General features: G+C 34.3%; 1 protein-coding gene across 9 annotated transcripts in view; it reads right to left on the reverse strand.

The window, feature by feature from the left end:
• Window positions 1–5,656: 5,656 nt before the first annotated feature.
• Window positions 5,657–26,829, reverse strand: part of LMO3 (LIM domain only 3) — a 60,871-nt gene continuing 39,698 nt past the window's right edge. For all 9 annotated transcript variants that reach the window (XM_063593016.1, XM_063593014.1, XM_063593018.1 and 6 more), the window contains 2 exons: window positions 17,734–17,859; window positions 5,657–8,554 (listed from right to left, as the gene is read on the reverse strand). In XM_063593016.1, the coding sequence (XP_063449086.1) occupies window positions 8,449–8,554; window positions 17,734–17,859 (232 nt within the window). In that variant the 3' untranslated portion in view covers window positions 5,657–8,448. The remainder of the gene's footprint in view (window positions 8,555–17,733; window positions 17,860–26,829) is intronic.

Genomic DNA, 26,829 nt, shown 5'->3' on the forward strand with positions numbered 1-26,829 from the left:
TCAATCTTCTTGAACTTTGGCATTAGTTATGCTATATATCTGTTCAACATTTGTGATGGCTTTCTCTCTGTCAGATAGATGAGTCACCATGAAACTAATTGCTAGTAAACTTAGATTAGGGGTGGTCTCTATACGAACACCCACATTCCCTCCATCCTCTGATGGTTCTTCAAGACTAAAGGTAAACGTCAATTGTGATGCCTTTTCTAATGTGCCCAGACAGAATAAATCACTTCCTCCTGGGTGCTCCCCCAGCGCTTTGTAGATATCTCTGCTTCCTCTGTTATTACCTGTTACCTTCTGTGTTAACAGTTGTTTGCCTGTCTTCCTCAAGTGCAGGGACTCTTCATTACATTCCTCACAGAACATGGCTGAGAATCTGACATGCAGAAGGTGTCCAATAAATGTCTGAATGACTCACTACATGAATGTAGTGATTACTGAGTTCATCTTGCTAAATATCAGAAGCAGAGGCTTCCCTAGTATAAATGCTAGACACATACATGGAACTCAAAACAAATTTTTTTTTGAGACCAAAAGAAGGCAATTAAAAAAATGCTTTACCATCCAGTATCTCTGACTATGGCCTGAATCCCCAATTTACTGTCCTCTTTGAATCTCAGTATTTCACTTAGAAGAAATTGCCTTGTTTGCTTGTTGAGTGCTCATCTGTAATTGTTATTATTTGGCCCATGTCTACCTAATGGAGCACAAACCATGCCTGATCCTCATCCAGTGCAGATTAGCACATAAATGACTCTTAGAGAATTTGAGATTAATAAAAATAATAGTAGTACTAATAACTTGAACACTATGTATCAGACATTATGTTAAATGCTTGCCTTAGATTGTTTCATTTAATCTGCAATAAAATGCTGTAAAGTAGGTATTACCTCCATTTTACAGATGAGAAAACTGTTACTAGTGTAAAGCTAAGTAATATTTTCAAGATCATTTTCTGCCTGATGGCAAAGCTGATGTTGCTAACCAAGATGTTCATAGTCTCAAACAGTTTCAATGGGAAAAATGTAAGGGTGAATTGAGACTAAGAAAATTGTGTTTTGAGTTAAACAGTAATCAAACTAACCTTAAAAATAATAACTAAAATATAGTCTTGTCAAATATCCTTAATTAAGACTGGGGATAAATTCTTAAGTCATCATCTCAGCTGTTGACTTATTCTTCTGTTTCTTTATTGACATCTCAGTGTCCAACTAGTGTAAAACACTAATACTCTTCCTAAGTGTAAGCAGGCGATTTCTTATACTGCTGCTTTATACACATTTGTTTGGTCGCTGCAGTTTTCAGGTTGAGTATTCCTTTCTGGAACAGTTCACAGCATCTTACTGTGCTGCACTGCGTTTTTCTCATGCCTTTTATTTTTGGATTTCTGGTTTTCTAAGGTATTGTCTTTCAAAACAAACTTTTTAAATTGACACCTTAAGTAAGAACTACACACACACACACACACACACACACACACACACACACACACACACAAAACATAACCTACTAGTCAATCTGCCTGCATTGCATCAGGGTCTATAAAAGCTATGGGTCCACAATTGTACTCAAAAGGGGAAGAGTTAATGTTAATGTATACAAAAGAGTTGTCATACAAAAGAGAAAAAGCCAAATATGGTATATGTGGCTTGTTTCTTCTATTGAATGTGTATTTACTTATATAGCATCAATTTGTATTCATCTCTATTTTCTAAGTAGATAAGATTAAATGTAAATGTAGAGAATTAAGTCAAACCATACCAAGAACACAAAGTGCTAATCAATACAATTGGGAATGCATTATAATCAGTTCAGAAGTGGTCCAATAATTTGTGTGAGAAAAAGAATTAGCCAAATATCTAACAGGAAATTTGACTACATAGGTTCAAGTCCTTATTTCTGAGGGGACAAAAATATCAAAATAATCCTATAGCTTATAATGAGATACTAAAATCGCATACATACTATTCTAGTCAATTTGGGAAAAAGCACTGGGTTATGAAAAATTATAACCTATATGAAAGACTTGGAATTATGAAAGTTCCATTGATGTGATAGGGAGGATGACTATTAAATTATCGGCTAACTTGATGTGCACTGGCTGAAGTTTGCATCATTTTGGACAGCATAGCTAGTTCTTGTGCCCCAACCAAGGTTCATATCGTCAATAACACAGATCCTGTAAGTTTAGCAAACACACTATTTTCTAAATTTTTAAAGGAATTACTAATCTTAGAAAGATATAAAACAAAGTATAGAAATTTTAAATTAAATTAATATTTTTCTTACAGCTTTAAGTATATTTAAAAAATGTTTGGCCCGTTGTGAGAATTTTTGTCTGTTTTTAAAGTACTTGAAACTTATTACATGGGATTTTAGTAAAATGTTTAGAAGAATTTGACTAAGATTCTAATCAACGTTTAAATGGTTGAATCTGATTTATTAAATTTACAAGTTTTGCTTTATTAGCTGCTTAAATGGTGTTCAAATGTTGAGATAAATTGTATTTATTAGGGTTGTATGTTTAATAAATTGGGCATTAAACAAAGAATAAGTAGCAGCAAACATTATATTTTATGCACCGATGTCTCTCAGGCAAATAAAACTTAAAAAGAGGACTGGTATGCTGCTACACACAGGGTGGGTGCCCACAGTTCTGACATGTATAGTTTTTCTAGGGCCTTTAATTTTTTCATCTCATCTTCTGGAAGTTTTAAAATATCAAAGACAAATAACATACTCATTCTGGAAGTAATACCAAAGACAAATAGTATACTTGTTGTATTATCTTGATTCTGAGCCTGTAGCCTCACATTATTATGGCATATTTATCCTGATGCTGAAACTCGCAACTTTTTACTTCAATGTACCCTCACGTCAATGCTGACCACTCTTGCTTTCATTACTGCTATACGAAGAATCCTCTATTCTTGGTACCCTAGATTTACAGGCTCAAATAAATGCCTTCATGTTATGGTTGAAAGAAAGAGCTCCCAAACAGATTATATCTAGAAAAATACAATCACTCTCATTCACAATTTTTATCTTTAAAGATAATATTAACTCTGATATGTTTGGAATTTTTGCTCAAGCATAAATAACTCCTAGTTCTTGGCTATTCCCAGGAGCTAGAAAAAATAATAGTGAAAATAATAATGACAACACTATAAAAGATGATATGGTAGAGTGAAAAGCACTAGACCCAGAAAACTTGTGTTTAAATAGGCACACTACTTTCTGACTGTATGACCTTGGGTGAGTTAAGTAACCTGGCTGTGCTTTCATTTTAATAGTCCCTATGTCACAGGGGTGTTGTGGGAATTACATGCGTGTGCAGAACTACCTGATACATGGCGATTGTTTGGTAAATATTCGCTATTATTACTAAAAGTTATTGAAGATGGGTCATATGAAAATGTTACCTGTTTCAAATGAACTGTTTTACTTTAGGTGATTTAAACTCTTCTCCAGGGGCAGGGTGAAAAAAGATTTTGATAATGTATTATCTGAATGTCTCTTGTTCCCATTTTAATTTGTACTGTGGCCACTAAATTTGGTATAGTTAATGCCAACCACTTTGCCCATAAAGCCAAAATATTCTGTAATCACCCCAGTGATACCAATTTCGAGTATTCAGCTTCTGAGTCCAGAATACCAATTGTGTAAAAAGTGCAGAGAATTCCAATTCATTTTTGAATGTAATGATCTGAACCAAACACAAAACCTAGTTGATCCAAGATGATTTGGTCTTTATAATTTTGTGCATTACGTGATCTGCACGCCCAAAACAGGAGTATCTTTGAATTTAACATATTTTCCTTTACAGAAAACAGAATTCTTTTAATTAAAAACATTTTTAAAAAGTTCAGTGTGTGTAATTGTTAACACCTGCTATGTGTTACCAACAGATGTTTCTTACTTACCTAAGGGAACTGTTGTAATTATTCTATAAGCTTATTGGAATGGCATTTACCAAGATAGTTGGGAAAGTTTAGTTGGTGACTTTTTATGTCAGGTTTGGTATTTTTTTAAATCCCTTCCCCTACTGCTGTCATTATCCACAAACCCACCCCAACCAAGCCTGCCAAAAGCAAAAATGTCATTTTGGGGTACCAAAATGCAAAACTGGCAATGATCATGCATATTTTAGTCTTCAGGAAAAGTTACTGAAATTAAATCCTGTGTATACTAAAGCGTTGTAAAATTGACTCAAGTGTTTTAGCAGCTATTCTTTGTACTGTTCAACATGAAAGTCTTACATCTTGATTATAAAAGTAAAAATATACCTTTCTGAATAATACTTTTCTAATAGCATGGCCTCAAAGGACGCTCTAGTAGAAATGAATTTTCTTTATTTTTTCTGGCCATTCATAAGGTTTTATAAACACTAGGCGTTCTGAAATCTTCATTTATGATACTAATCACACAATTACCTACAGGCATGTGTTAAACTTGACACTGGTTTCAGCCAAATAATGGACCAGTTGCAAACAATAAATAGAGGCAGCTTCATTTATAACCGCTATTTCAACAGAGCTCTATTGTAATCATAGCAATCTGAGGGTGACTCATTAATTAATTGATGTTCTTTTTTATTATGTGCTATTGAGTTAATGAGTAATTTGTGTGCGATAATTCTCTGAACACATTGATTACTTGAGATATTTTCTGGGGCTTTCATATCAATAACATGCTGGAGAGGTAGAAGATGCTATTCGCTTTTGTGTGCTCATTATTAGCAGGTTGGAGATGAGCACAAACCAGTGCAAAGACATGTTAAAGTTATTTGATCTAGGCCAACCATAAGTCTGCCCAACAGGAGGCTGAATGCTCAGGGAGAGGCCTGTCACATAGTAGGTGCTCAATAAATGTCAGTTGAACTAATGACTATTAAATCTCTGCTTTCTATTTCCTTAAATTACATTAAAACCACATTTAAAAAATATAACAATGTTTTTAAGAAAAAGTAATGATCAAAAAGGCTTTTGCTAAAATTGTATTTTGTGCTAATGGCCTATTACAATAAACATGCAGATTGTTTTTGCAACTTACTGAAGTGAACACTAAACATGTTTGGCCTACGTAATTTCTATGAAACTGTTTAAGTGATGATTCAGACAGTGGTTTGCCTAAAGTGATAGTTAAAAGGAAAACACTTCTGCATGGCATGTTTTACTACAGACATAATTTTCAGTGCCCTGTTTCAGTTAAGGTGCAACATCTCTTCTGTAAAAATGTAGAATTGAGTTTCCTGTTTTAATTCATTATACAGAATAGAAAATTTGAAATTTAATCTGACAACAGCAACAGAGTTGCTTTCAGAAAGATCACCTAAAATTTGTATAAATGTGCAAAATTACACCCAGCAATTGCTACCTTCATTTTTGAGAGTTTTATTTTCCCCATAAAAATAAATAGCGGTAAACGACCTAGCGCAGAGATCCTAAACATTACTTTCAGAGAAACATTTGGGGTGCTTTGTCTATGCTTGTTATGACTTAGCTTTAGAAAGTAAATGTCCTTACACACCTTTTTTTTCTTTTCATGGACTTAACATATGCTTTCTAGAGATCATCTTAAATTTTGCCAGTTAAGTGCAATCAAATAGTGTAACACCCCTTTTATTAAAAACATAAATCCAAATGTAAAAAAGTGAATGAAAGAATCCAGCAGATATTTATTAAGCAAGATGAAAGTGAAATTACAAACACAGGTCAGCTTTTAAACTCAGCACTCTGTTGGAGTGGAGGTGCACGGTCCTTCATCATAGGCAGCCTATGCGAGATGCATCTTAGGAAGGGAGCTTTCGCTGCTCAGAAATCAAAGCTCCATCGGAGGTGTCCTACTGGGGGCATCAGACAACAAGCTAAATGACGTTAGGGCTACACAACACAAAGGGGAAAGTTGACAACAATTCAGGGGCTTTGAGTAGTCAAGACAATTAGCTTAGTACTTCAGGTCAATAAATGCTACAATTTATGGGCAATTAGCTGTAAAAATGGCCTACAGCTGAAACACTATTGTCTTGTTTCATGATTTCATGGAGATTAAAGATAATCTAAACAGATTAAGGCCTTAATCTTTAATCCAGGTGAGTAATTGTGTTTGTAGTAAAAAGCGTGAGAAATAATTATCAGCATATTATGTAAAAGAAAAAGCAGTGAAAACCTTGTTTGGTCTTCCAGTGGCAAGGATAGTTGAACAGCTTCAAGAAGCTGAGAGAAGTTTGTTCCCAATTTACAAGTATTTTAACATAGAGATAAACAAAAGCAAAACCAGCTAAACCTTAAAAGATCATCTGAATAAGATACTGACAATTATAATTTTACATCCACGTGAATTTCAAGCAATTGTTAATGGGGACCAGCAGGGCTGCATTAAGAAAACCACTTTTCACTGATCTCTCCCCCGCACATTTTTAATTTGTCTTGCTTTGTTTATTTTGGTTATGCAAGTCCTTTCTCTTCATGAAACAAGTGTAAGGCTCTAAGGCTAAAATAATAGTTATTTTTGTGGGCCCCAAATAGCTATTTTTGAATTTCTTTCTTTAGTATATCTCAAATCTGGGGAACACGGAACTTGAAGACTCCTAACCATGAAGCATTTGGAAAAATACATATCATTCACTTTTCACAGAACCATTTTCTTAAAAATAAGAGGCAATATCCAGATTCACATGCATGTTCATAATAAAGCTTTGTTTTAAAACAAATCCACACCAGCATTATTTTCAGCTTAATATTTTGGCCCCAACCCAAGAATTCAGGTATAACATTTAATTTTCATCTGCAATGCATATATTGGAAGGACAAAATATATATGCAAATAACACTGGAAAATATTGTTTCCTGTACAAGTGATCAAGAAAAAAACAAAGAAAAAGAAAACCCATAGCACTAAGTTTGCTGTAGTGAAAATATGGTTAATGGTGCCGTGCAAAATTAGATTTGTTGAAAAGTAGTTCTATTACAGGGAGCAAAAGCAAAGAAGCAAGTTTGTGGGCAACGCGGAAGAGGGGATCATATTCTCATTTCCTTAATTGTAATTTAAATAATCATTCTCCATAATTTCTGTTTCTAGAGCTTTCTTCTTTGTATGCTATCATGTAAGGTAGTACTATTTCACCTTAAAAAATGGAAAGACAAATTTCAGCCTAAGAATGATGTATTCTGAGTTGGCAATTACTTAATGAGAGAGTAAAACACATCAAACTTAAAGTGTTTACTTTTTGAACATTAAAATAAATGTCAGGTAAATACAGAAAAATATATAATCACTAGTTCTCAGCTTTTTATCAATCCCTTTGTTTCTCTTCTAGAAGATTCTATGAGCATTATGTTGCTCCGATCAAAAGTAACCTCACTACTCAAATACCATCATAGCTTCAATGTGCATTATAGTGATTTCAGTAGATTCACACTCAAATCTTTTCAGTGTCATACATTTATTAAGCCATAAAGTTATTAAACCCTCAGCTCTTGTGGAGAGATCTGGGCAGAATTTATACAAGAAGAAGTTTAATTTATCACTTAAAAATCATCTTATAATTGTGGTAACAGATTTTTAAAGTAACCCTTTGGAAAAAATTTTACGTGATACCCAAAGGCACTAGTTCACATAAGGGGTGTGGCTGAAAAAGCAAAACAAAGCCATTGTGTAGGTAAAGAGCACACAAAAAAAGGATATTAAAAGGAAACCTGTTAAGCTTTAAAGTTATTCTAAAAATGGCACTTTTCACGTTGGTATAAAATGAAAGTGCTTTAAGATGAAATTTTTATGTATTTTTTTAAAGCTGATTTTTAACCCCCTGAAAATAGGGGGTTATAACAAGAACACTGATAGACTCTAACTCATAGCGGCAATAAGTAGTGGATGTCACTAAAATGCTCTGTGTGTGTCTTTATTTTTTAGTATTTTTAATGTTGATAGACTTGCTTTATCTATCTGTGTATCATTAGTGAGATTTGCTTTTCAATTCTTTACTAGAAAGTTACAGCTCATTTAAAATAGCTGGTAAATACAGAAAGCATAAATATACAGTAAGTTTAAACACTGATTGTACTAAATGCAACAATACAAAGAAGCAAACGGAACACAAATAGTAACACAATAAAACTGTATTACATTTGTGCTTCAAATATTACAATACATTATATACAATAGTCCAAAATAAACATCTCATGCCAAGTGACACAAAAACGAATAGCAAGCAAAAAAATCCAGCCATATGTACATTACTTTTTTCTTTAATAATAAACATTCAACTCTGAACTGGGGCAATTTCACTACATACAGATGCAGTCCGCCTTTTATTCCATATAACCATCCTGCCTTCCTATATCTACGCTATTCAATAGGTTCCTGTGTCAATTCTTATATACATGTGGAGCAAAAAAGATAAAAGAATGTAGTGCTTTGTATTCTTAATGGGGTGATGTTGATAGATCAGCGAACCTGGGGTGCATAACCTTCTTTCATTAAACCTTCCTCGTAGTCCGTCTGGCAAAGGATCATGTTATTCTTTAGGAAAAATTTGTCTCCAACACAAAATCTGAAAATATTTTAAACAATAAAATGTGGTTAAGACCATTTCACTTGGATCTAGAAATTTGAAGATTTAGTTTCCTATTAATAGTTTCTCATGGTAATTCCCTGAATCTGAAAACCTGGCTTAGACAGTTGTCTTCATTATCAGAATTAGACCATTTACCATTTACTTCATTTAATGAAATGTTGCACACATTTGAAATCTTGCCTTTGCATGCAAAAATTCTAAGGATATTGAGATAAACACTTTGGGCACCAAAGATGACTTGCTTTTTTTTTTTTAACCACACTGGAAAGAAAAAAAATAAAAAGAACTGATCTGTATTTATACCCAATAAAATAAAAGAAAGAATGATAATAATGTTTCACTGCAGTAATTATGGATGATTTCATCTCTGGCCATTTAGGCACTTAATAAAAAAGTAAAAGGCATTAAAATGAATCAAACAATTAGAAAATAGCCCATTTTAAAGCTTCCCATTTAAAGCTTTCTTTTACTCTGTTATTAAAATGTGATTAAATGTTAGTAATCTAGAAGTGATCATTCTGAAATGAAAGTTGCTCTAGCATCAGATTCTGATGCTGAGCCATTTTCCTTTGTTTGTGGCAAGTTCACCAACATGAAATAGTAGATGTCATTTCTTAGAGCACTTCCAATTCAACCACAGGGAGTAACCTAAATGAACTACTTAATATTGATGTGATAAATTAAACTAGTTTCCAATAGCTAATTATGCATTTTATTTCATAAAGCATTGTTTAATGTGCAAGACTGTAATGTTTTTAATAAGTGTTCTTTTTGTATGATTTCCCCATGGTGACACTTTGGACACAATTAAGGTCAGAAATAAATGCTTTTTCTGTTTCCGGTACATTTAACAATAAAGTAACTCTGGGGAGATCTGTATATATATTTAATTGTAACAATTTAACCTTCAAATAGTGGTGTCTGGTAGAGTTGACCCAGTAAAACTACTTGTAATTATACAAGTTGACCTCTCTGACCTTTGATAGTAGTCTCTCTTTATCAGATAGTCAATTTCAAATGATGTTCCAGCAGAAATCTTAGTGGATAGATTAAATTGTGTAGTGAAAGCCACCCTTTAATGTTTTGTGAAGTTGAAGGTTTAAATGAGGAGCAGTTGGACTGATTTACATTTGCAAAGATTGGAATGCTAGACAAACAGTGAACCTATTTTTTTTCCAACTGGGTAGCTTTGGAAATTTATCCTTATACTAGCTAAGTAGATAGAGGGGAAAATAGTGTAATTTAAAAAGTAGATTGAAAAGAATTAGCTTTCCTCTTAAAGGAAAATTGGTCTGTTTATTTGTGGAATTTACTTTTTTTCCCCAGGATTACTGCCTGCTGATGATGTTGATTGAAAGCACAGACTATGCACTGATCTTGAAATCCTAGGGTTGTTTGTGGGCAAAGCTACTGGATACAATGAACATTCAAGTTTGGGGCTTTAAGTATATTTTCTTTGTATTAGTTGTAACCTGTATACTTTAAATGTTGCACTTCAATAATGGTGTTTGTGCAAGCCAGTTTGATATCCTTATCAAATGAAAAGTGTCTGAAAGGCAGAGAGGTATACTGCAACCAGTAGGGTCCAAACTCTACCTTCCCACTTATGATAATTGAAAATAAAACTTTGGTTTTTAATACCTGTGACATCAGTCGACTTTGTAGGCTTGCGGCAAGGAGTAGAAATGAAATATCTAAAATCTTACCTCTATGTTTGAAATATAGGTAAAATAGCCACCTTTTTATACTTACCATGTGCTAAATGCTAAGCATGTATGTACATCATCACATTTATTCCCTACATCCAACCTAGAAAGTAAGCATTATCATGGCTTTTTACAGAAGAAAAACCTAAGACTCCATGCCAGAATTTCAAAGCCCTGCCCAAGATTCTGTAGTTAGAACGTATACAGTAAAGGAAGAAAAATAACCCAGGCCTTTTTGGATTCAAGACTCAAGCTTTTACCTGAGGGCAGTAAAGCATGCAGGCTACAAGAATAATGTGAAGATTAAATGGTTATACAGGGTGTAACTGTGTTTTTTGTATTACTATTATTCTTTTGCATAACTTTAAAAAAGTCTGCCTACTATTCAATTAGGTGGTATATATAGAGCAACAGAGGCAGAGCGAGAGAGAGACAGAACTTTTCTAAAATATTCCTACCTGACATATTTTATTACTAATATGTTAACAACTGGATAAAGTGCATTTTATATGCATTTCAATTTATACTTAAAGGTCAAGATGAAACGAACATGGATGAGGGATGTCACACTTGCACATATGACTCAAACAAAACAGCCTTGAAAGCTGTGGTTAAGAGCAGATTACGACTGGTATGCAATTAAGGTTGACACCCTCTTTAAAAAATACTTCATATATAAATATAAAGAAATTTCAGAGACAGCAATACAGATAGTATGTATTTAACAAATTAATCTGTAACTGTGATTTTGTAAGAAATGCTAATTTCCAGTGTGATTTAACCAACTTCTTATGAGATTCAGCATTTGCAGGACCAAAAAAAAAAAAAAAAAAAGCATTATGAAAGGAGTGATAGCCAGAGGATACTGTAAGTATATTAACAGGCTACAATTACTAAAAATAAACATAATCTTTCTTGTAATCTGACCCTAATTACTTGTAGTATGCTCAGTTCAATTAGTTTTACCCTTATTAAAAAAAATTATGGTAAGGAATAAGAAGATGCCCAATTGGATTATTAAACCATCTAATTCTGATGTTTTGGAATTAATATTAGATGTAATTTCTAGATATTTTTGAGTGATTCTAGCTGACTTCGTATAGTCTTAGAGACTTGAGAAGTATATGAAACAAGTGTAACTAGTAAATCATCCTTATAAAATATAGTGCTTAGTTTTAAGCAGGTTATCAAAAGCCTATGCTAAGAAGCCTCCACTGGTAACATCCCTTTTAAGAAATAAAAATGTTAGCCTAGCCATCTTCTTTCCCTAATGTTAGTGACTGACAATTATGATTAATTTCTATCTTACAACACTTAGCTAGGGAGCTCCAATCCATATTTCTAGTGTCTATACTTTCCTATTCCACATCTTCAGTTAACTGTAAGTTAGAGATTTCTATACTATACTGTTTTCAATAAGAAGTCCGGGTTGTGTACTCATTCCTCCACTATACACCTGTGAACAAATTTACTGTCTTTCCCACTGACAGTCCGGTTGTCATTATACATCTCACTGCTAACAACCCTTAGTGTATCAAATGACACTACCCACACCCCAAATCTTGCTATACATTATTCAAAGTTTACCTTACTTTAAGTCCACTATATCTATTCACATTTATATGCTCTTAGTCAGAAAATAAAATACCTGTCTTGAAATGGGCCTGACTCCAGAGAGGGAGACCAGATTCCTTGGGTTTAAATCTTTTTTTTTTTTTTTTTTTTTTGAGACGGAGTCTTGCTCTGTCGCCCAGGCTGGAGTGCAGTGGCGCGATCTCGGCTCACTGCAAGCTCCGCCTCCCGGGTTCAAGCCATTCTCCTGCCTTAGCCTCCCCAGTAGCTCTGACTACAGGCGCCCGCCACCTCGACCGGCTCATTTTTTTGTATTTTTTAGTAGAGACGGGGTTTCACCGTGTTAGCCAGGATGGTCTCGATCTCCCAACCTCGTGATCCGCCCGCCCGCCTCGGCCTCCCAAAGTGCTGGGATTACCGGCATTAGCCACCACGCCCGGCCAGGTTTAAATCTTGAGTCTACCACTTTCTTCTAACTGTAATCTTGGGCAAGTTACTTACATTTCCTATACTTTACTTTCCTCATCTGTCAAATGAAGCTAATAACTACCTATTTATGGGATATTTTGAGTATTAAACGAATGAGTACATGTAAAACACTCAGAACGGTGTTTGGTGTTTGACTAATACTTTATCAGAATTCGCTATCATTACTATTTGGTAATGATAATCTTTTCACCTTTACTTAAGTTGTTCCCTAGCAAGAAATATTTCTCTCCTTTTTCTGTCTACTTAAATTGTAACAATCCTTGAGTTCCCATTGCCTCCATCAACATCTTCTGACCATGTAAATTTGCTTATTCTGATGTTTCCCAAAGCACTTCTTTATTGGTGTATTGTTTATTTTGGTGTTTCAAAATTTCTCATGAATGTGTAACTGGTTTGCCATTATAGTCAGCAGTTCTGTGGTAAATGACCACGAGTTACAGTTCTTTTGAACCCTTTGCAGAACCATCATAAACTGTACTACTACTTAAGGTGTGTGGTCAATAAAAAATGGTTAAGGTAGATTTATTCCAGAAACCAACAGCTTTAAATAACAAACGTATTTTAGATGACTAATTTAAATTTGTATTCATTTTGACTTTTATTTAATGGCTTTTCAAAGACTAAGTTTACAATTTCATTTCCTCTAGGTGCTTGCTCTCTTTCTACTCCTCCATGTGCCTACCAAACCGCTTCTCTAATCTCTGAACATACTGAGCCGCTTTTCATTTCCTAAACACGTCAAATGCTTTCACATCTGCATGCCTTTGCACGTTGCTCAATTTGCCTGAAAATTCCTTTCCTCACTGCTCCCTGGCTCCCTCATCTTCCCCAACCCCCAGCAGACACACTTCCTGTAGGTCAACCAGTTCTAGGGAGTTCTTTTTTCAAGACCCAGCATATCAGGCCTTTGATGCTTCCCTAACACTTCAAGAAGGATGGCTCTCTCTTCCCTCAGTATAGCTCTATTTAGCATCGATTACACTCTTCTGTGAGTCTTTGATGTCCTGTCTCTCCCATAGCTCTGGACACCTCTAAGAAATAAACCAGATTTTATCCATCTCAGCTTCCACAGAGCCTAGCACAGTGCTTTATTCTTAAAAAAAGAAAATTAATTGTTACATAATTTTACATATTTGGGAAAATTTCATCACAAGCTTTTTATTTTTCCTTTTCTTACAAAACTATCATTTAGTTTTATTGTGTTTTCTAAGAAGAAGGGGCTTATTCACCTTTAAGAAATTAACCTGTTATATAGAATCTTTCAATTCTGAATGAGAGTCAAGATATCATAAAATAAGCTTAAATAACCCTCCTGCGGTACCTTTTAAAATAGAGAAACTAGCCGAATTTTAATGCAGGATTCACGTTTTAGCTATACGCCTCTAAAAGGGGCAGAGGAGATCTATATATAAGGGACAATCAATCCTGAAAGGTTATTATTACTGCTACTTTTTAAAACATTCAGAAATGCTTTGGAACTTAATGATACTTTGATTTAAAGGTAAAGATGAAATGACTGCTGAATACAATTCACAAATGCGTAATTCCACAACTTTAGACGTCGATAAAGTTTGCTTAAGAGAAAATGCCTATGAATTACCTATTTGCCTTGTGTTTCACTTGAAAAGTGCAATATTGCGACAATGATTTGGCTACTGGAAGTGGGATATGGGTTTCCCGGAGGAGACTGAAGCAAACTTCAGAGTAAAAGGAGAATCTCCTATATGAAAACCTTCTGTATCCTGGGTAACAAAATTTGTCTGCTTTGCTTGACTGATGAAGATTAGCTGACTTCCCGCATTAAAGAAGTTTGTCTTGTAGGGGCTAAAGTGACAAGACAATAACTAAGTGCTAATTGTGCATAACCGGCACTAAAGATATGCAGTCCCATTATGGCATGTAATAAATGAAGCGAACACAGAAATATATTAGGTACTTTAATAATGATACTAGAATAGTATTTCGCAGCAATAAGAATGTGAACAGTTTTAGAGTCAAAATTTAGGAGTGTTTGTCTTACTTGACTGAGTTCTCCTGAGGAGACAGACTTAATTGTGAATGCAACTTTTTATTTCAATGGTGAAATAAAACAGATATATGATTTGTAAATAGCATTAACAACCTACAATTACTTTGCATCATAATAGAATTTAGGCTGGGTTTAGCACTTGAATGATGTTTTTATTTTCTATGTAGAACATGGATAAAATAGGTAAGCCTACTTAATAGAAGAAAATGGACAAAGGACATAAACTGCCTACTTCTCTAAAAGAAGGAATACCAAAGGGCCACCAGGGATCAAATAAATGCCAGTTAGAAATTATAATGAAATACTGTCTTTCATCCCTTAAGGTGGCAAGGATTTTTTTTTTTTTTAAACGTAATTCCTAGTGTTAGAATGAATGTGAGGGAATGCGTAGTTTTGTAGATTTCTGCTAGGAGAATAATTGGTATAACTTTCCTGGAGATCATTAAGCAATGTACAGCATATGCCTTCAAACTGTTATATACCTTGTTTAATTAATCATGCTCTGTGAATTTAACCAGATAGAGATATGAGCATTTGTTTTTATATAATCTGAATATCTACATTTAGCAAGAAACACTATTGTGATATATGTCTTGTGGGAAAGTCAAGTTAGTGGAATATTATTTGGTAAATTATAAAAATAACTAACTTTTGAGAACCAGTTGTGTTCCTGACATTTAATATAAATTATTTTATTGAAGTTTCAGACTCTGCAAGAGAGGTATTAGTGTTTCTATTTTATAGGTGTGGGAATCAAATTCAGAGAGATTAAGTAACATACTCAAGATCACACAGTTAATATATCAGCTACTATATGGTGGTGCTGAAATTTGAATCTCTTCTCACTATAAATGTCACATTCTTTCTACTATTCTACAGGGTCTCATAAGGTCCATTTTTATATTGATAATACTGATAATATTTACAGCACAAAAACTTTTGAAGATACAACTTATATATCTGATGATAGAAGACATATGTGAAGCTCTGTCCATAAAACTGAACTCAGGAAAGCTTAAAATATCTTAAAAGAATTTTTAATGGCAGGTAAAACAGGCACAAAATATAAATTGAGTGAAAAAGTCCAAATATCAAACATTAGGATTCTCCCTTGTAACTTTAATTTGCTTAAATGTGAGTGTAATATTTATACAATGTCATTTGTCCTATATACATAGAAACATGTATGGCTGGCTATATATCAAAATATTAAAATGTTTTCTTTTAGAAGAATGAGACATGGGACAATGTCTTGTTCTTATCATTTTCTATTTTCTAAATTTTCTACTATGAATATGTAATCTTTTATAAGTAGAAAAGCAATGACTTCATGATTCCATAATGGGAACTGCATGGTTACTGGCTGCTATTAGTTGATCAACATGACAAGTCAACAAAAGTATTCTAAATTTACTACTAAGACACCTTTAAAATGTATAAAATACATATATACATGCACATAAAGGTGTCTGTATGGATGTGGGAATGTTTGTGTTTGTATATCCTTATCCCTACCAAAAACGTGCATTTGCCAATTTATTTTCGTCTAAATGTTACCCTAGACTGAATGAACTTACTTTGATTCTCAGTACTTGCTGGGAAGAGTCAAGACATTGTAAGATAACATCTTACATGACTGTCTGGGTAACTATTATATTATAAGGTACATTAGGCCACAATCTGAATATCTACATTTAGCAAGAAACACTATTGTGATACATGTCTTGTGGGAAAGTCAAGTTAATGGAATATTATTTGGTAAATTATAAAGATAACTAACTTTTGAGAACCTGTTGTGTTCCTGACATTTAATATAAATTATTTCATTTAAGTTTCAAACTCTGCAAGAGAGGTGTTAGTGTTTCTATTTTATGGGTGTGGGAATCAAATTCAGAGAGGTTAAGTAACATACTGAAGATCACACAGCTAATATATCAGCTAATATATGGTGGTGCTGAAATTTGAATCCCATTCTCACTAGAAATGTCACATTCTTTCTACTATTCTACAGGGTCTCATAAGAAGATTCTGCATCAAATAGTACCTTTCAGAGTAAATTACAATAACTGAGAACTTGATGCAACTAATATTTATTGATTATATACTCTGCCAGGTGTTCTCACAGAAAGTCAGTGAATTCATTTTCATTAAAATCTATCAAGTGTTCTAATTTTTGAAATGTTGTATTTTTAATATGTACATTTTAATGTTCTAAAACCCTCTCCATTTATCATATAAAACAGGTGCCAGTAGTATATAGTTTTCACAGAAATAAAAAATATAACTTTCAATAAGAAAAAATGGAATTAAGTGATAATACTTTTGAGCTGAAAGAATTCTCTGAGATGAACTAATCCAGCTTCATATGTTACAAATGAAAAACCTGAGGTCCAGAGAGGGAAAGTGTTTGGTTTAAGATTGCACAGCTTATTAGTGGCAGAGCCCATATTAGAATTTAGGTTTCCAGGTTCCCTGTTCAACACTTTTTCAAATGCTCCTCTCCAATGATAATAATTGTTTAATTATTAGCTATATCTGGACTGATTCTCAAAGATATTTGAAGTAACTGCAAAAGTACATATAGGACAGGGTTAAAATTTAAGGTAAACAGCTAGATTGGGTGGGGGTGGTGGCTCATGCCTATAATCCCTGCACTTTGGGAGGTGGAGGTGGGAGGATTGCTTGAGGCCAGGAGTTTGAGACCAGCCTGGGTAACATAGTGAAACTCCATCATCTCTATAAAAAATGAAAAAAAAAAATTAGCCAGGCATGGGAGTGCACACCTGTACTCCCAGCTACTTGGGAGGCTGAGGCAGGAGGATTGCTTGAGCACAGAAGTTGAGGCTGCATGAGCCACGTTAGTGCCACTGCGCTCTAGGCTGGGTGACAGAACCAGACCTTGTATTAAAAAAAACAAAAACAAAAACATGAGAGATAAGGAATTTAAAATATAAAAAATAATAAGAATATAAAATACCTGCAACAAATTCCTGTATATTTGCTTCATTGCCTATTTATTTACTCACATAAGTAGTACAAAAAAGTAGATATTTAAAACTACTTTTAAAAAGACAGGAAAATAATAAAAGAAGGAATGAGTAAAAGAAGTCAGAGTTTACGGAAGTGTTTCCATTTTCTGTTACTTGCTCTTATATGATGCTTTTCTTTCAGGTAGAAGTAAGTCTTAAGACCTTTCTTCTCCTTAGTAGTTTGTCTCTGGCATGGGATTAAAGTTTACAGAACAGAAAAATGCTGAGATTGATTGCTTTAAATGTATGAATATAATTTCCACCTATTAAATAAATAGCCAGCACAGAGAGGTTAACCATTTCTTAGAGACCAAAAAGAGACCTGCTTACCTCTGATTACAAAGCTGACATGCAAAGCAGTCCAGGTGGTAAACATTGTCCTTGGCACGCATCACCATCTCAAAGGCAGGGATGAGCTTACTACAGGCAGCGCAGTTTCCCGTTACACCAAAGAGCCTAGAATAAGAAACATTTTTTTTTTTTTTTTTTTTTACAAACTCTTACAGAGAAATCTGAGATCGTGAAGAGAGATGATGCTAATATACTCTGTAAAGCTACAATACACAATGCTTTATGATGTACACAAGTGGATTTTATCCTAGGTGTATGCATAAATATTCTTCTGCAATATATTCTCCGTTGACCTTCTTTGATGAAAATCACATCTTGTTTGAGAAGAAAAGGAAAAGACAAATACATTAGGAAGCTTACGTAACTGCACATAAACAGAAGTCAATGGGGGTGAATTCATAGCAAAAATCTCTGGGTTAGAGTATATAGAAAATATAAAAGCAATATAACTTTGCTCTTAATGTTATATATTAAACATTTTAGTTGGGAAAGGAACCAACTAATGAATGATTCACTACTTTTTGACATTTAGTTACTAAAAGGTTTGCCATTATTATTAAAAATACATTTATGAAGAAGCCATTTAAATAGTCAAAAAACATAGAGGCGCATGCATGCACCTTATGGCTCTATACCATAGTTATAGCTATGATTATGTTATTCAAGTAGCACATTAAAGTAAATGAGGCTGTAAACTATATATAGCTAGACCAGAAATTGAAGGATAATATACTGTCAGAACCACTGGAATTGTCTAGAATTTAAAAAAATTCCTATTTGCTGCAGATTCCTGAGAATCATTATTGTAACGACCTAAAAGAAGTACAAAATAAAATGTCTCTCATTTCATAACGTGAGGAAATATTTTATCCATTTGCACTGGCAATATTTAAACCAAGTTTCTTTAAAGTTGATAATGGAGGGGAAGAATTATTACAAATAATATTCCATGCATAGTAGTTAATGCACTTTTTTACTAGGAAGCAAACTAGATGAAAAACACCACATCTGCCAGTTTTCTTTTTTCTCCAGTGTCAGGCTGACAGGAGGCAAATATAATGGCTCTCATGGGAAAGACCAAATTAAAAGCAGTTCTAAACTAATGAATTCAAAGGTGCTATAGAGAAAACTCATTTTGGTTATAAAAATGTACTTTTAAAAACCTTAGCCTTTCATTTTATTGAATTTAAGGATTAGGCACAAATGTGCTGAAGTCTCTCTTATTACTTTCTGTAGACTCCAAAGAGAAGTCTTTTCTTAAGGCATGCATATTCATTTTCAAGTTTATAACTATTTCCTTTTACCAGGATAATGACAGTTGTTGGAAACAGTTGTGAGAATGGTTTCTAAGTGTCTGGCAAAATGTGCAATGAATGTTTATGCTCATATTTTTGTTGGATTGTCTCTTGAAGAGCATAAGCGCCTTGAAGGTAGAACAATAAATGCATTTTAAAGACTTTGCTAACATAGTCTGTGCACTTGATAAAAAGTAAGCGAAGTTTACATTCAAGAAGATCAAATTCATAATTGTTAGCACTTATTTTCCTTAATGAATTAAAAAATACTTTAGTATGCTTATTTTAAGGACTATAACCCAAGTAACCTTCATGTTCTCAGTTTGTAATCCGTATTTTGATAAATAATATTTATTTAAAAAGAACTTGCTCAAAAATGTAATATCTTAATTTCCTACTGGCATCATCAAAAATGAAACCATCACCAACTAAAGCTTTCATCCTATTCATTTGTAAGGAGAATTTTTTAGTTCATTCTAACATTTCATATTTATTTTTCAGTGTACTTAACATGATCTGCTTAGGAGATCTGCTTAGGAGATCACTTACATGTGCCATTGTTTCTTCTGTTCTTTATTATTTTTGAGAAATAAGAAAAACTTAAAAGTTCTTTATTCAATGAATATAGATATACTTGTGTATATAACATCTGGTTAACATGCGATAAAGCCGTTTTTAAGAATTATTCAGTTTGTTCATATCTAATAAACATACACACAATGCCATTTTGAAATTCTGGACGTAGTTTTCCCCCATTTCAATTGCTCTCGCTAGCTGAGCATTTATCAGCTACCTGATTAGAATTTGTTTCCACACAAACCATTGATCATCAGCCTATTACTAGGCAAATGACAGTTAATTACCCACTACATTAACCACTGGGACCTGAGACCTGCTTCTGCTGCCATCAGTCAACATGATAAATGTGGCAAGTTCAGTAATGCATGGCCAGCCCTGAGCTGCCTGCTATACTGTGAACAACCCTCAATCTCACTTCCAGGCCCAGGAAAATCTATGGCAATCTGCATAATTACAAGCTCTGGGTTAATAACAGACAAATGATTTGTTGCATCTAAACAAAGTCCTTGGAATGGTCCGAGTCTCTGATGGCTGCCCGTACGGCGCACTGCTACCAGTGTACTTTCCACTACAATGTGCACAAAAGAGTTCTCTGACGTTATAGCCTTCCAATTTGTTGCCCTCCAATTTATGGATTCTGCATATGTGATTTTTAATCATTAAAGGACTCTTGAAGCAATATTATCTTAATTATTCTCTGCTGTAACCAGGGAATTAGGCTTCAGATAAAATTTTCTTCTTCCACGCACTTTCCCTGCCTCGCTGGAGGCTCCATCAGTTTCCATCTACACCTGGACTCTGATATCCTAATGATGAATTATTGCCCCTTTTCCTAAGAGGGCGAACCTTACAAGGGAACATTTTACTGAACTGTCAGCTCACAGACTGAGTGCGGAGATGCGGAAATCTGATCTAATTTACTGCAAAGCGATGCATTTGTTAGACTTTTTCCTCAGTTTTGTCCAAGGATCAAGAGATCATTCTATAGCTACATTCGAGTTCTCTTTTTTCTCAGTGGGACAAACCCAAGATTCTCTGGGAAAAGAAACAAAGTATTATTTTATAAAATGGGATTTTCAAATGTATAATGTTATCCTTTGGTTTCCAAACATGACATTTGGATTTCGAGGCAAAAGAATTTTCATATATGTCAATTAAGCATAAGACAGGCATAGTTCTCCTTTGTAAGATTTTTTTTCAGATTGTGCCTAGGAAATATTTAAAAACAGTCTCTTAACTATCTAATTCATTTTGAGTACTCATAATCCTGATAATTCTTATAACCCCTTCCTCTGCACTCTTTACTCCCACACTCGTTTATAAAGTTATCATAGATCCACTTTTCCATTTAAGCTGGAGATCCTTGTAAATTCTTGTTTGTAGTGCTTGTACAGTCACATCCCCTACATAAGAGGGCCTAAGAGTTCTTAGTCGTACACTGAGACAGACAAAGCATTATTTTAAAAAGGAAGTCATTTTGAAATTTTGATCTAAATTAATCACAGCATACCAGCTTATACATTTACGGTAAGGAAAAAAATAAGCTCATTGATCTATTTTGCTCATTTTAAGATGTCTTATAGATTATTAAATCATGATACATGGTAATTTGCCAATTTATGGGCTAGATTTTTCCCTATCATTTATGTTCATAGTAGGCCTTAAGCAATATGACCTTTATCTTGTTTCTGACACACTTCCAAAAGTAGGCTTATAATGTAAAAGGTGACAAGTACCGGCCATACAATATCAGTGCATATAACTATTAATATCTGTAGAAATCCCAAAGATGTTTCTGTCCCCTTTCTATTCCATTTTTTTGCTTTTGCTACCTCATTTTGTCTATCTAAAAACAGACATGAATATAAAAACCAAACAGACAACTTTCTAACTTTCTTATGGGTAAGAACACGGCCTACCTGTATGCTGTATTACACCTGCCACACTGTAGTGAGCATGCACAGAGAAATATTTAATAACTTTTGTGTATGGGTGGCATTGCAAGAACTAAGACAAAACAAGTTTAGATGTTTTTAAAGCTGCCAGAACATTTTGCATTTTTACTAAATGTTCAACAGCTTCGGCAACATTGCCATAAAGCAAGCAAACTCTTTATGGTTTAGTGTATATCCATTTCTAACGTTCCTGCAGACTGGGGGTAGGGAAAAACTCAAGACATATACTCATTTAACATAGCAATAATGAATGTGGTTTACTACAGGCATCAGGGGAAAATGAGTGTTCATTGTATTAGTGTCTTTTATTTCACAGCACCAGATGTTTCTATAGATTTTTTTAACCAGGTCAGTGGCTCAAGTCACTAAATCAAATTCCTCCAAGCTATGTAAAGCATAGTATTTGACTCAAAGTAATTTAATATTTGAGGAAAGTGCACAAATATGTCACTGCAGTAAACCTTAATTCTGAGTAAAGATGAGATCAGTAGTCAAGCAATCCTCATTTAATGAGATAAATATGCATAAATTTAGAAGTTATTTTATTTTATTTGAGAGTCTCACTCTGTCACCTAGGCTGGAATGCAGTGGTGTGACCATGACTCACTGCAGCCTTGACCTCCTAGGCTTAAGTGATCTTCCTGCCTCAGCTCCCCAAGTAGCTGGGACCACAAGTGCATATCAACAGACTTGGCTAATTTAAAAAAAAAAAATTTGTAGAGATGGGGTCTCTCTCTGTTGCCCAGGCTGAACTCACACTCTTGGGCTGAAGCCATCCTCCCAACTTGGCCTCCCAAAGTTATCAAATTATAGTGTGAGCCACTATGCCCGGTCTAGTATTTGTTAAAATATTAAGGATAAGACTAGTTTAGTTATAATCCTATCTTTAAAAAAAACTATAGAATAACTACAGATGAACAGAGAAAGGAAAGTTTGGCTTTCGAAGAATATGAAATTGCAATCAATTGAAAAGATTTTTAACTTTTGACTGTTGGATGGAAAAGTTTTATTGAATATGTTTTGTGGGAAGGAATGAACATTTTCACAGATTGAAGGACAATTGCTTTTTTGTCTGTTACAAACATGCTTCTCATCTACTTTCTTCTTTTACTTTTTCAACTAAGGAAGGTAGTGATAGAAAATGAAAACACTTTAAACATTCAATTCTTTTGTTTTCAACTTAAAAAGTTAGCCCATTACAAGCTGTAGAGAGTTGAGTCTATTGTTCTTTCTCTTTTTGGGTTCTCAGCATGTGCTCCACTGTCATAGAGATAAATGTATTATGAAAGTTAAAGAAAAGTAAAAAAGAAAACACTGAACATTTTAGAATGTACATATAAAAATATAAATGTTTAACATTATTTTGAACTGTGTTTCTAATTGTTGCAGTTAGGTCTACCACATATTAAATATTTTCATTGATGATTTTGAATTTTCCTGAAGTTAAGATTAAAAGGCTGAAAAAAGGAACACTGACACTCTGTTGGTGAGATTGCAAATGAGTACAGCCATTACAGAAAACAGTATGGAGGTTCCTCAAAAAATTAAAAACGGAACTACCATATGATCCAGCAATCCCACTACTGGATTAAAAATCCCACTACTGGAAATCAGTATGTTGAAGAGATATCTGCACTCTCGTGTTTATTACAGCACTATTTACAATAGTCAAGCTATGGAATCAACCTACATGCCCATCAATGGATGAATGGATGAAGAAAATGTGAGATATATATATAAATATATAAAAAAATATATAAATATATATAAATATATAAAAATATATATAAATAAATATATATATATAATGGAGTACTATTCAGCCATAAAAAAGAATGAAATCCTGTCATTTGTGACCACCTGGATGAACCTGGAGGGCATCATGTTAAATGAAATAAGCCAGGCATAGATGGAAAAATACCTCATGATCTCAGTCATGTGGAAGCTAAAATAAAAAGTCGACATCATAGAAGGAGAAAGTAGCATAGTGATTACCAGAGCCTGGGAAAGGGAGCAGAGAGGGAAGGAGGAAGGGGAGAGATTGGTCAATGGGGCCAAAATGACAGTTAAGAGAAATAAGTTCTGGTGTTCTGTTATTGCACAGTAGGGTGACTATGGGCAACAGTAAATTACTGTATATTATAAAATAGGTAGAAGAGAAGCTTTTGAATGTTTTCAACACACAAAAAAATGATAAATAATGTATGAGGCGATGGGTATTTGAACTACCCTAATTAGATCATTACACAAAATATATATGCATTGAAACATCAGACTGTACCCTAGAAATATGTACCATTATAAGGTGCTAATTAAAAAAAGAAATTTTCAAAAAAGCTTAAAAGTTGACCATATATTAAAGAAAAGACATTTTCTATTTTAAAACCTTAGAGATTATTTATTTCATAATTAAATCTATAATATTAACTCTAGCTTATTTAGTTCAGCCTTTGTAAATAATATTTTTCTTTATTAACACATACAGATCATGCCAAAACAGAAACATAAAAGCCATTTGCTGAAAGTTCAACATATAAATATATACATGTATAGTACATATATTCATTCTCTCTCCAAACATGCACATACACACATAATAGGCAGATACTACACTGAATGAAAAGGAAAGAGAAGAAAAATTAAGTTAAACTTACTAAGTGCCTAACTACAATTTCAGTAAAAAACTACCAAAAGCCCATGCTACATAGTCATATATGTATGTTAAAAACTACAACTTGGCACTTGAGATCAGGAGTTCGGGACCAGCCTGGCCAATATGGCAAAACCCCATCTCTACTAAAAATATGAAAAATTAGCTGCGTATGTTGGCAGGCGCCTGTATTTCCAGCTACTCAGGAGGCTGAGCCAGGAGAATCACTTGAACCTGCGAGGCAGAGGTTGCAGTGAGCTGAGATCGTGCCATTGCACTCCAGCCTGGGCAATAAGAGTGAAACTCCACCTCAAAACAAACAAACAAACAAACAAACAAAAAACTACAACTTGGTACCTGAAATCCCAACAATAATTCATGGTATTGAGAGAAAGCTGAGGTTCAATGAACCTTTTTTAATGAAAGTAGATGCCTACTACGTGCAAGGTACTTTGTGGGAAATGTTCAGTGGACTATGGGTGTGTGTTGCCAGGCAACCAGTGAGAAGGATAACCCAGGGATAGAATACGAGAAGTGCTCTACAATAAAGGGGAGGATGGTACATCACTTGGTAGGCTTGTGCTGGAGGACCGGGGAAGACAAACCAGCTGAAGCAGGACTTGAATGACATGGCATTTCACAAATAGAGAACTGCGGGGAGCTGAAAGAAGGTCATCGTGGGATGATGTTAGAGGGTGAGCAGAAGCCTCTATGTGGTCAAGATCAGGGTTTATTTAAAGGCTATTTTTTAAATGACCAATATGGTAGTAGTCTGCTTGGTGGAGGTTAGGTGGAGTAGGTAGAGAAACCTACACAGCCTGGATGGGTGATGACAGCTTGGATGATAGAAGCTTCATGTTTGGTAAGTTGGTATTTTAAGAGAATCCTCAGAATATCATCCCTCTCCTACACTCAGGCAAAACTCCACACTTCCTTCAATCAGACAGAACACCACCAGGCAGCAGTGGGTGCTCAAGCCCACTCAGAGGGCTCACTCCTAAGATCCGCCAACCGCTAGTTGGACTTACTCAGTAGCGATCATGATCTGATCCATTTTAACAACATGGTGGGGGTAATAAAATTACAGGTAAAAATTATCCCTGAACAGGAGGGAGAAAGAATATTTAACTGTTTGATTTTTTGGAATTCTTGAGATCTAGACTTAGTACTACACTGACAACAATAGAAAATAAAAAGGAGTACTAAAGGTGAGGAAAGAGATCTTGGTGAAAGTTATTGTCATCGGTTTCTCTGGGTATTGTACGTTAATGGAAACCTGATTTCCCATTAGAACTACACAAGACTTGTAAGAACCTAGCATTACAGAAGCATCAAGTCAAGCTCTATGAATAATCTGTATAAAATACCTGCCATAAACAATTACAGAATCCATTCCAGTTTGAAGGTTGTGATTCAAAATAGATTATTTTAGACTTGAGATACTCAGAGAAACATAGAAAACAGAAAAGCAATACCCTCCATACTCTGGATGTGGATCTTTCAGTTTTACCAAATGGCTGGTTTCTCCCCAACCTCCAATCCACTCATAATCCAAGCGAAGTACCCATTCACTTACTGTCTATTGCTGTGCTGACCGGCATTTTAGTCACCAGCCACATGTGGCTAACGACTACTTGACATGTAGTGAGTCTGAATTGAGATGCTCTAAGTGGGGCATATGTACCAGATTCCAAAGCTTAGCACAAAAAAGAAAAATATTTCATGAATAATTTTTGAAAATATTGATTACACATTGAGATGGTAATCTTTGGATACATTGTATTAAATATGTTGTTTAAAAAACTAATTTCACCTTTAAAACACTTTCCTTGGCTACTCTGGCTACTAGAAATATTAAAATTAATATGTGGATTACATTCTATTTCTATTGGACAGTGCTGGTCTATAGCTTCAGCTTTCTTTACGTCCCTGGATATATGACAGTTGTAACTTTCAAACAAATGGAGATCCAAAATTTTCTAACTGAAATCCATCCTAGAAATCTCTCTTGTAATGTTCTAAGCTTAAAGATGAGAAAAAATACAGGCCAGAGACATTTTTTTCTAACTTGAAACTTAAAAATATGTATGCTAATAGTGTGAATCATTATAGCTCTCTCATAATCTGAAATAGATGACAATGCCCCACCTATTGTTCCAGTTTCAGGCTTACTCAGTCAGTGTTAATTCCTTTCTAAACTTGCCATTTCCTGCTCCATGAAGACAGCAACAGAACAATATGTAAAGAAAAATGGGTTGATGCTTGGGCTAATTGGCCCTGTCTTAGCTCTGCTATAGAGAGCAGAAAATATCCCATGTCTACACACAAAACCTTACACAATTATTTAGTGTCAGAGCTAGCAAGAGAACCTACATCCCTTATCCAAATTTGTTTTTCCTTCTCACTATACTTCTTTGTTTTTCCCTGCAAAAATGGGGCAAGAAGGGGTTGCTTTGAATAAAAGTCTCTAGGTTTCTGGCCTGACAGAGGGTAATGGCTGATCTACATAGAATCATCATGTCTCTTTCTACACCTGACTCTTAAAAGTTGCAAACAGTGTTTAAACATTATACTTTCCCTTTCAACAAATAATTGT

Source organism: Pan paniscus, chromosome 10 (assembly GCF_029289425.2).
Source record: "Pan paniscus chromosome 10, NHGRI_mPanPan1-v2.0_pri, whole genome shotgun sequence".
NCBI classification, from domain to species: Eukaryota; Metazoa; Chordata; class Mammalia; order Primates; family Hominidae; genus Pan; species Pan paniscus.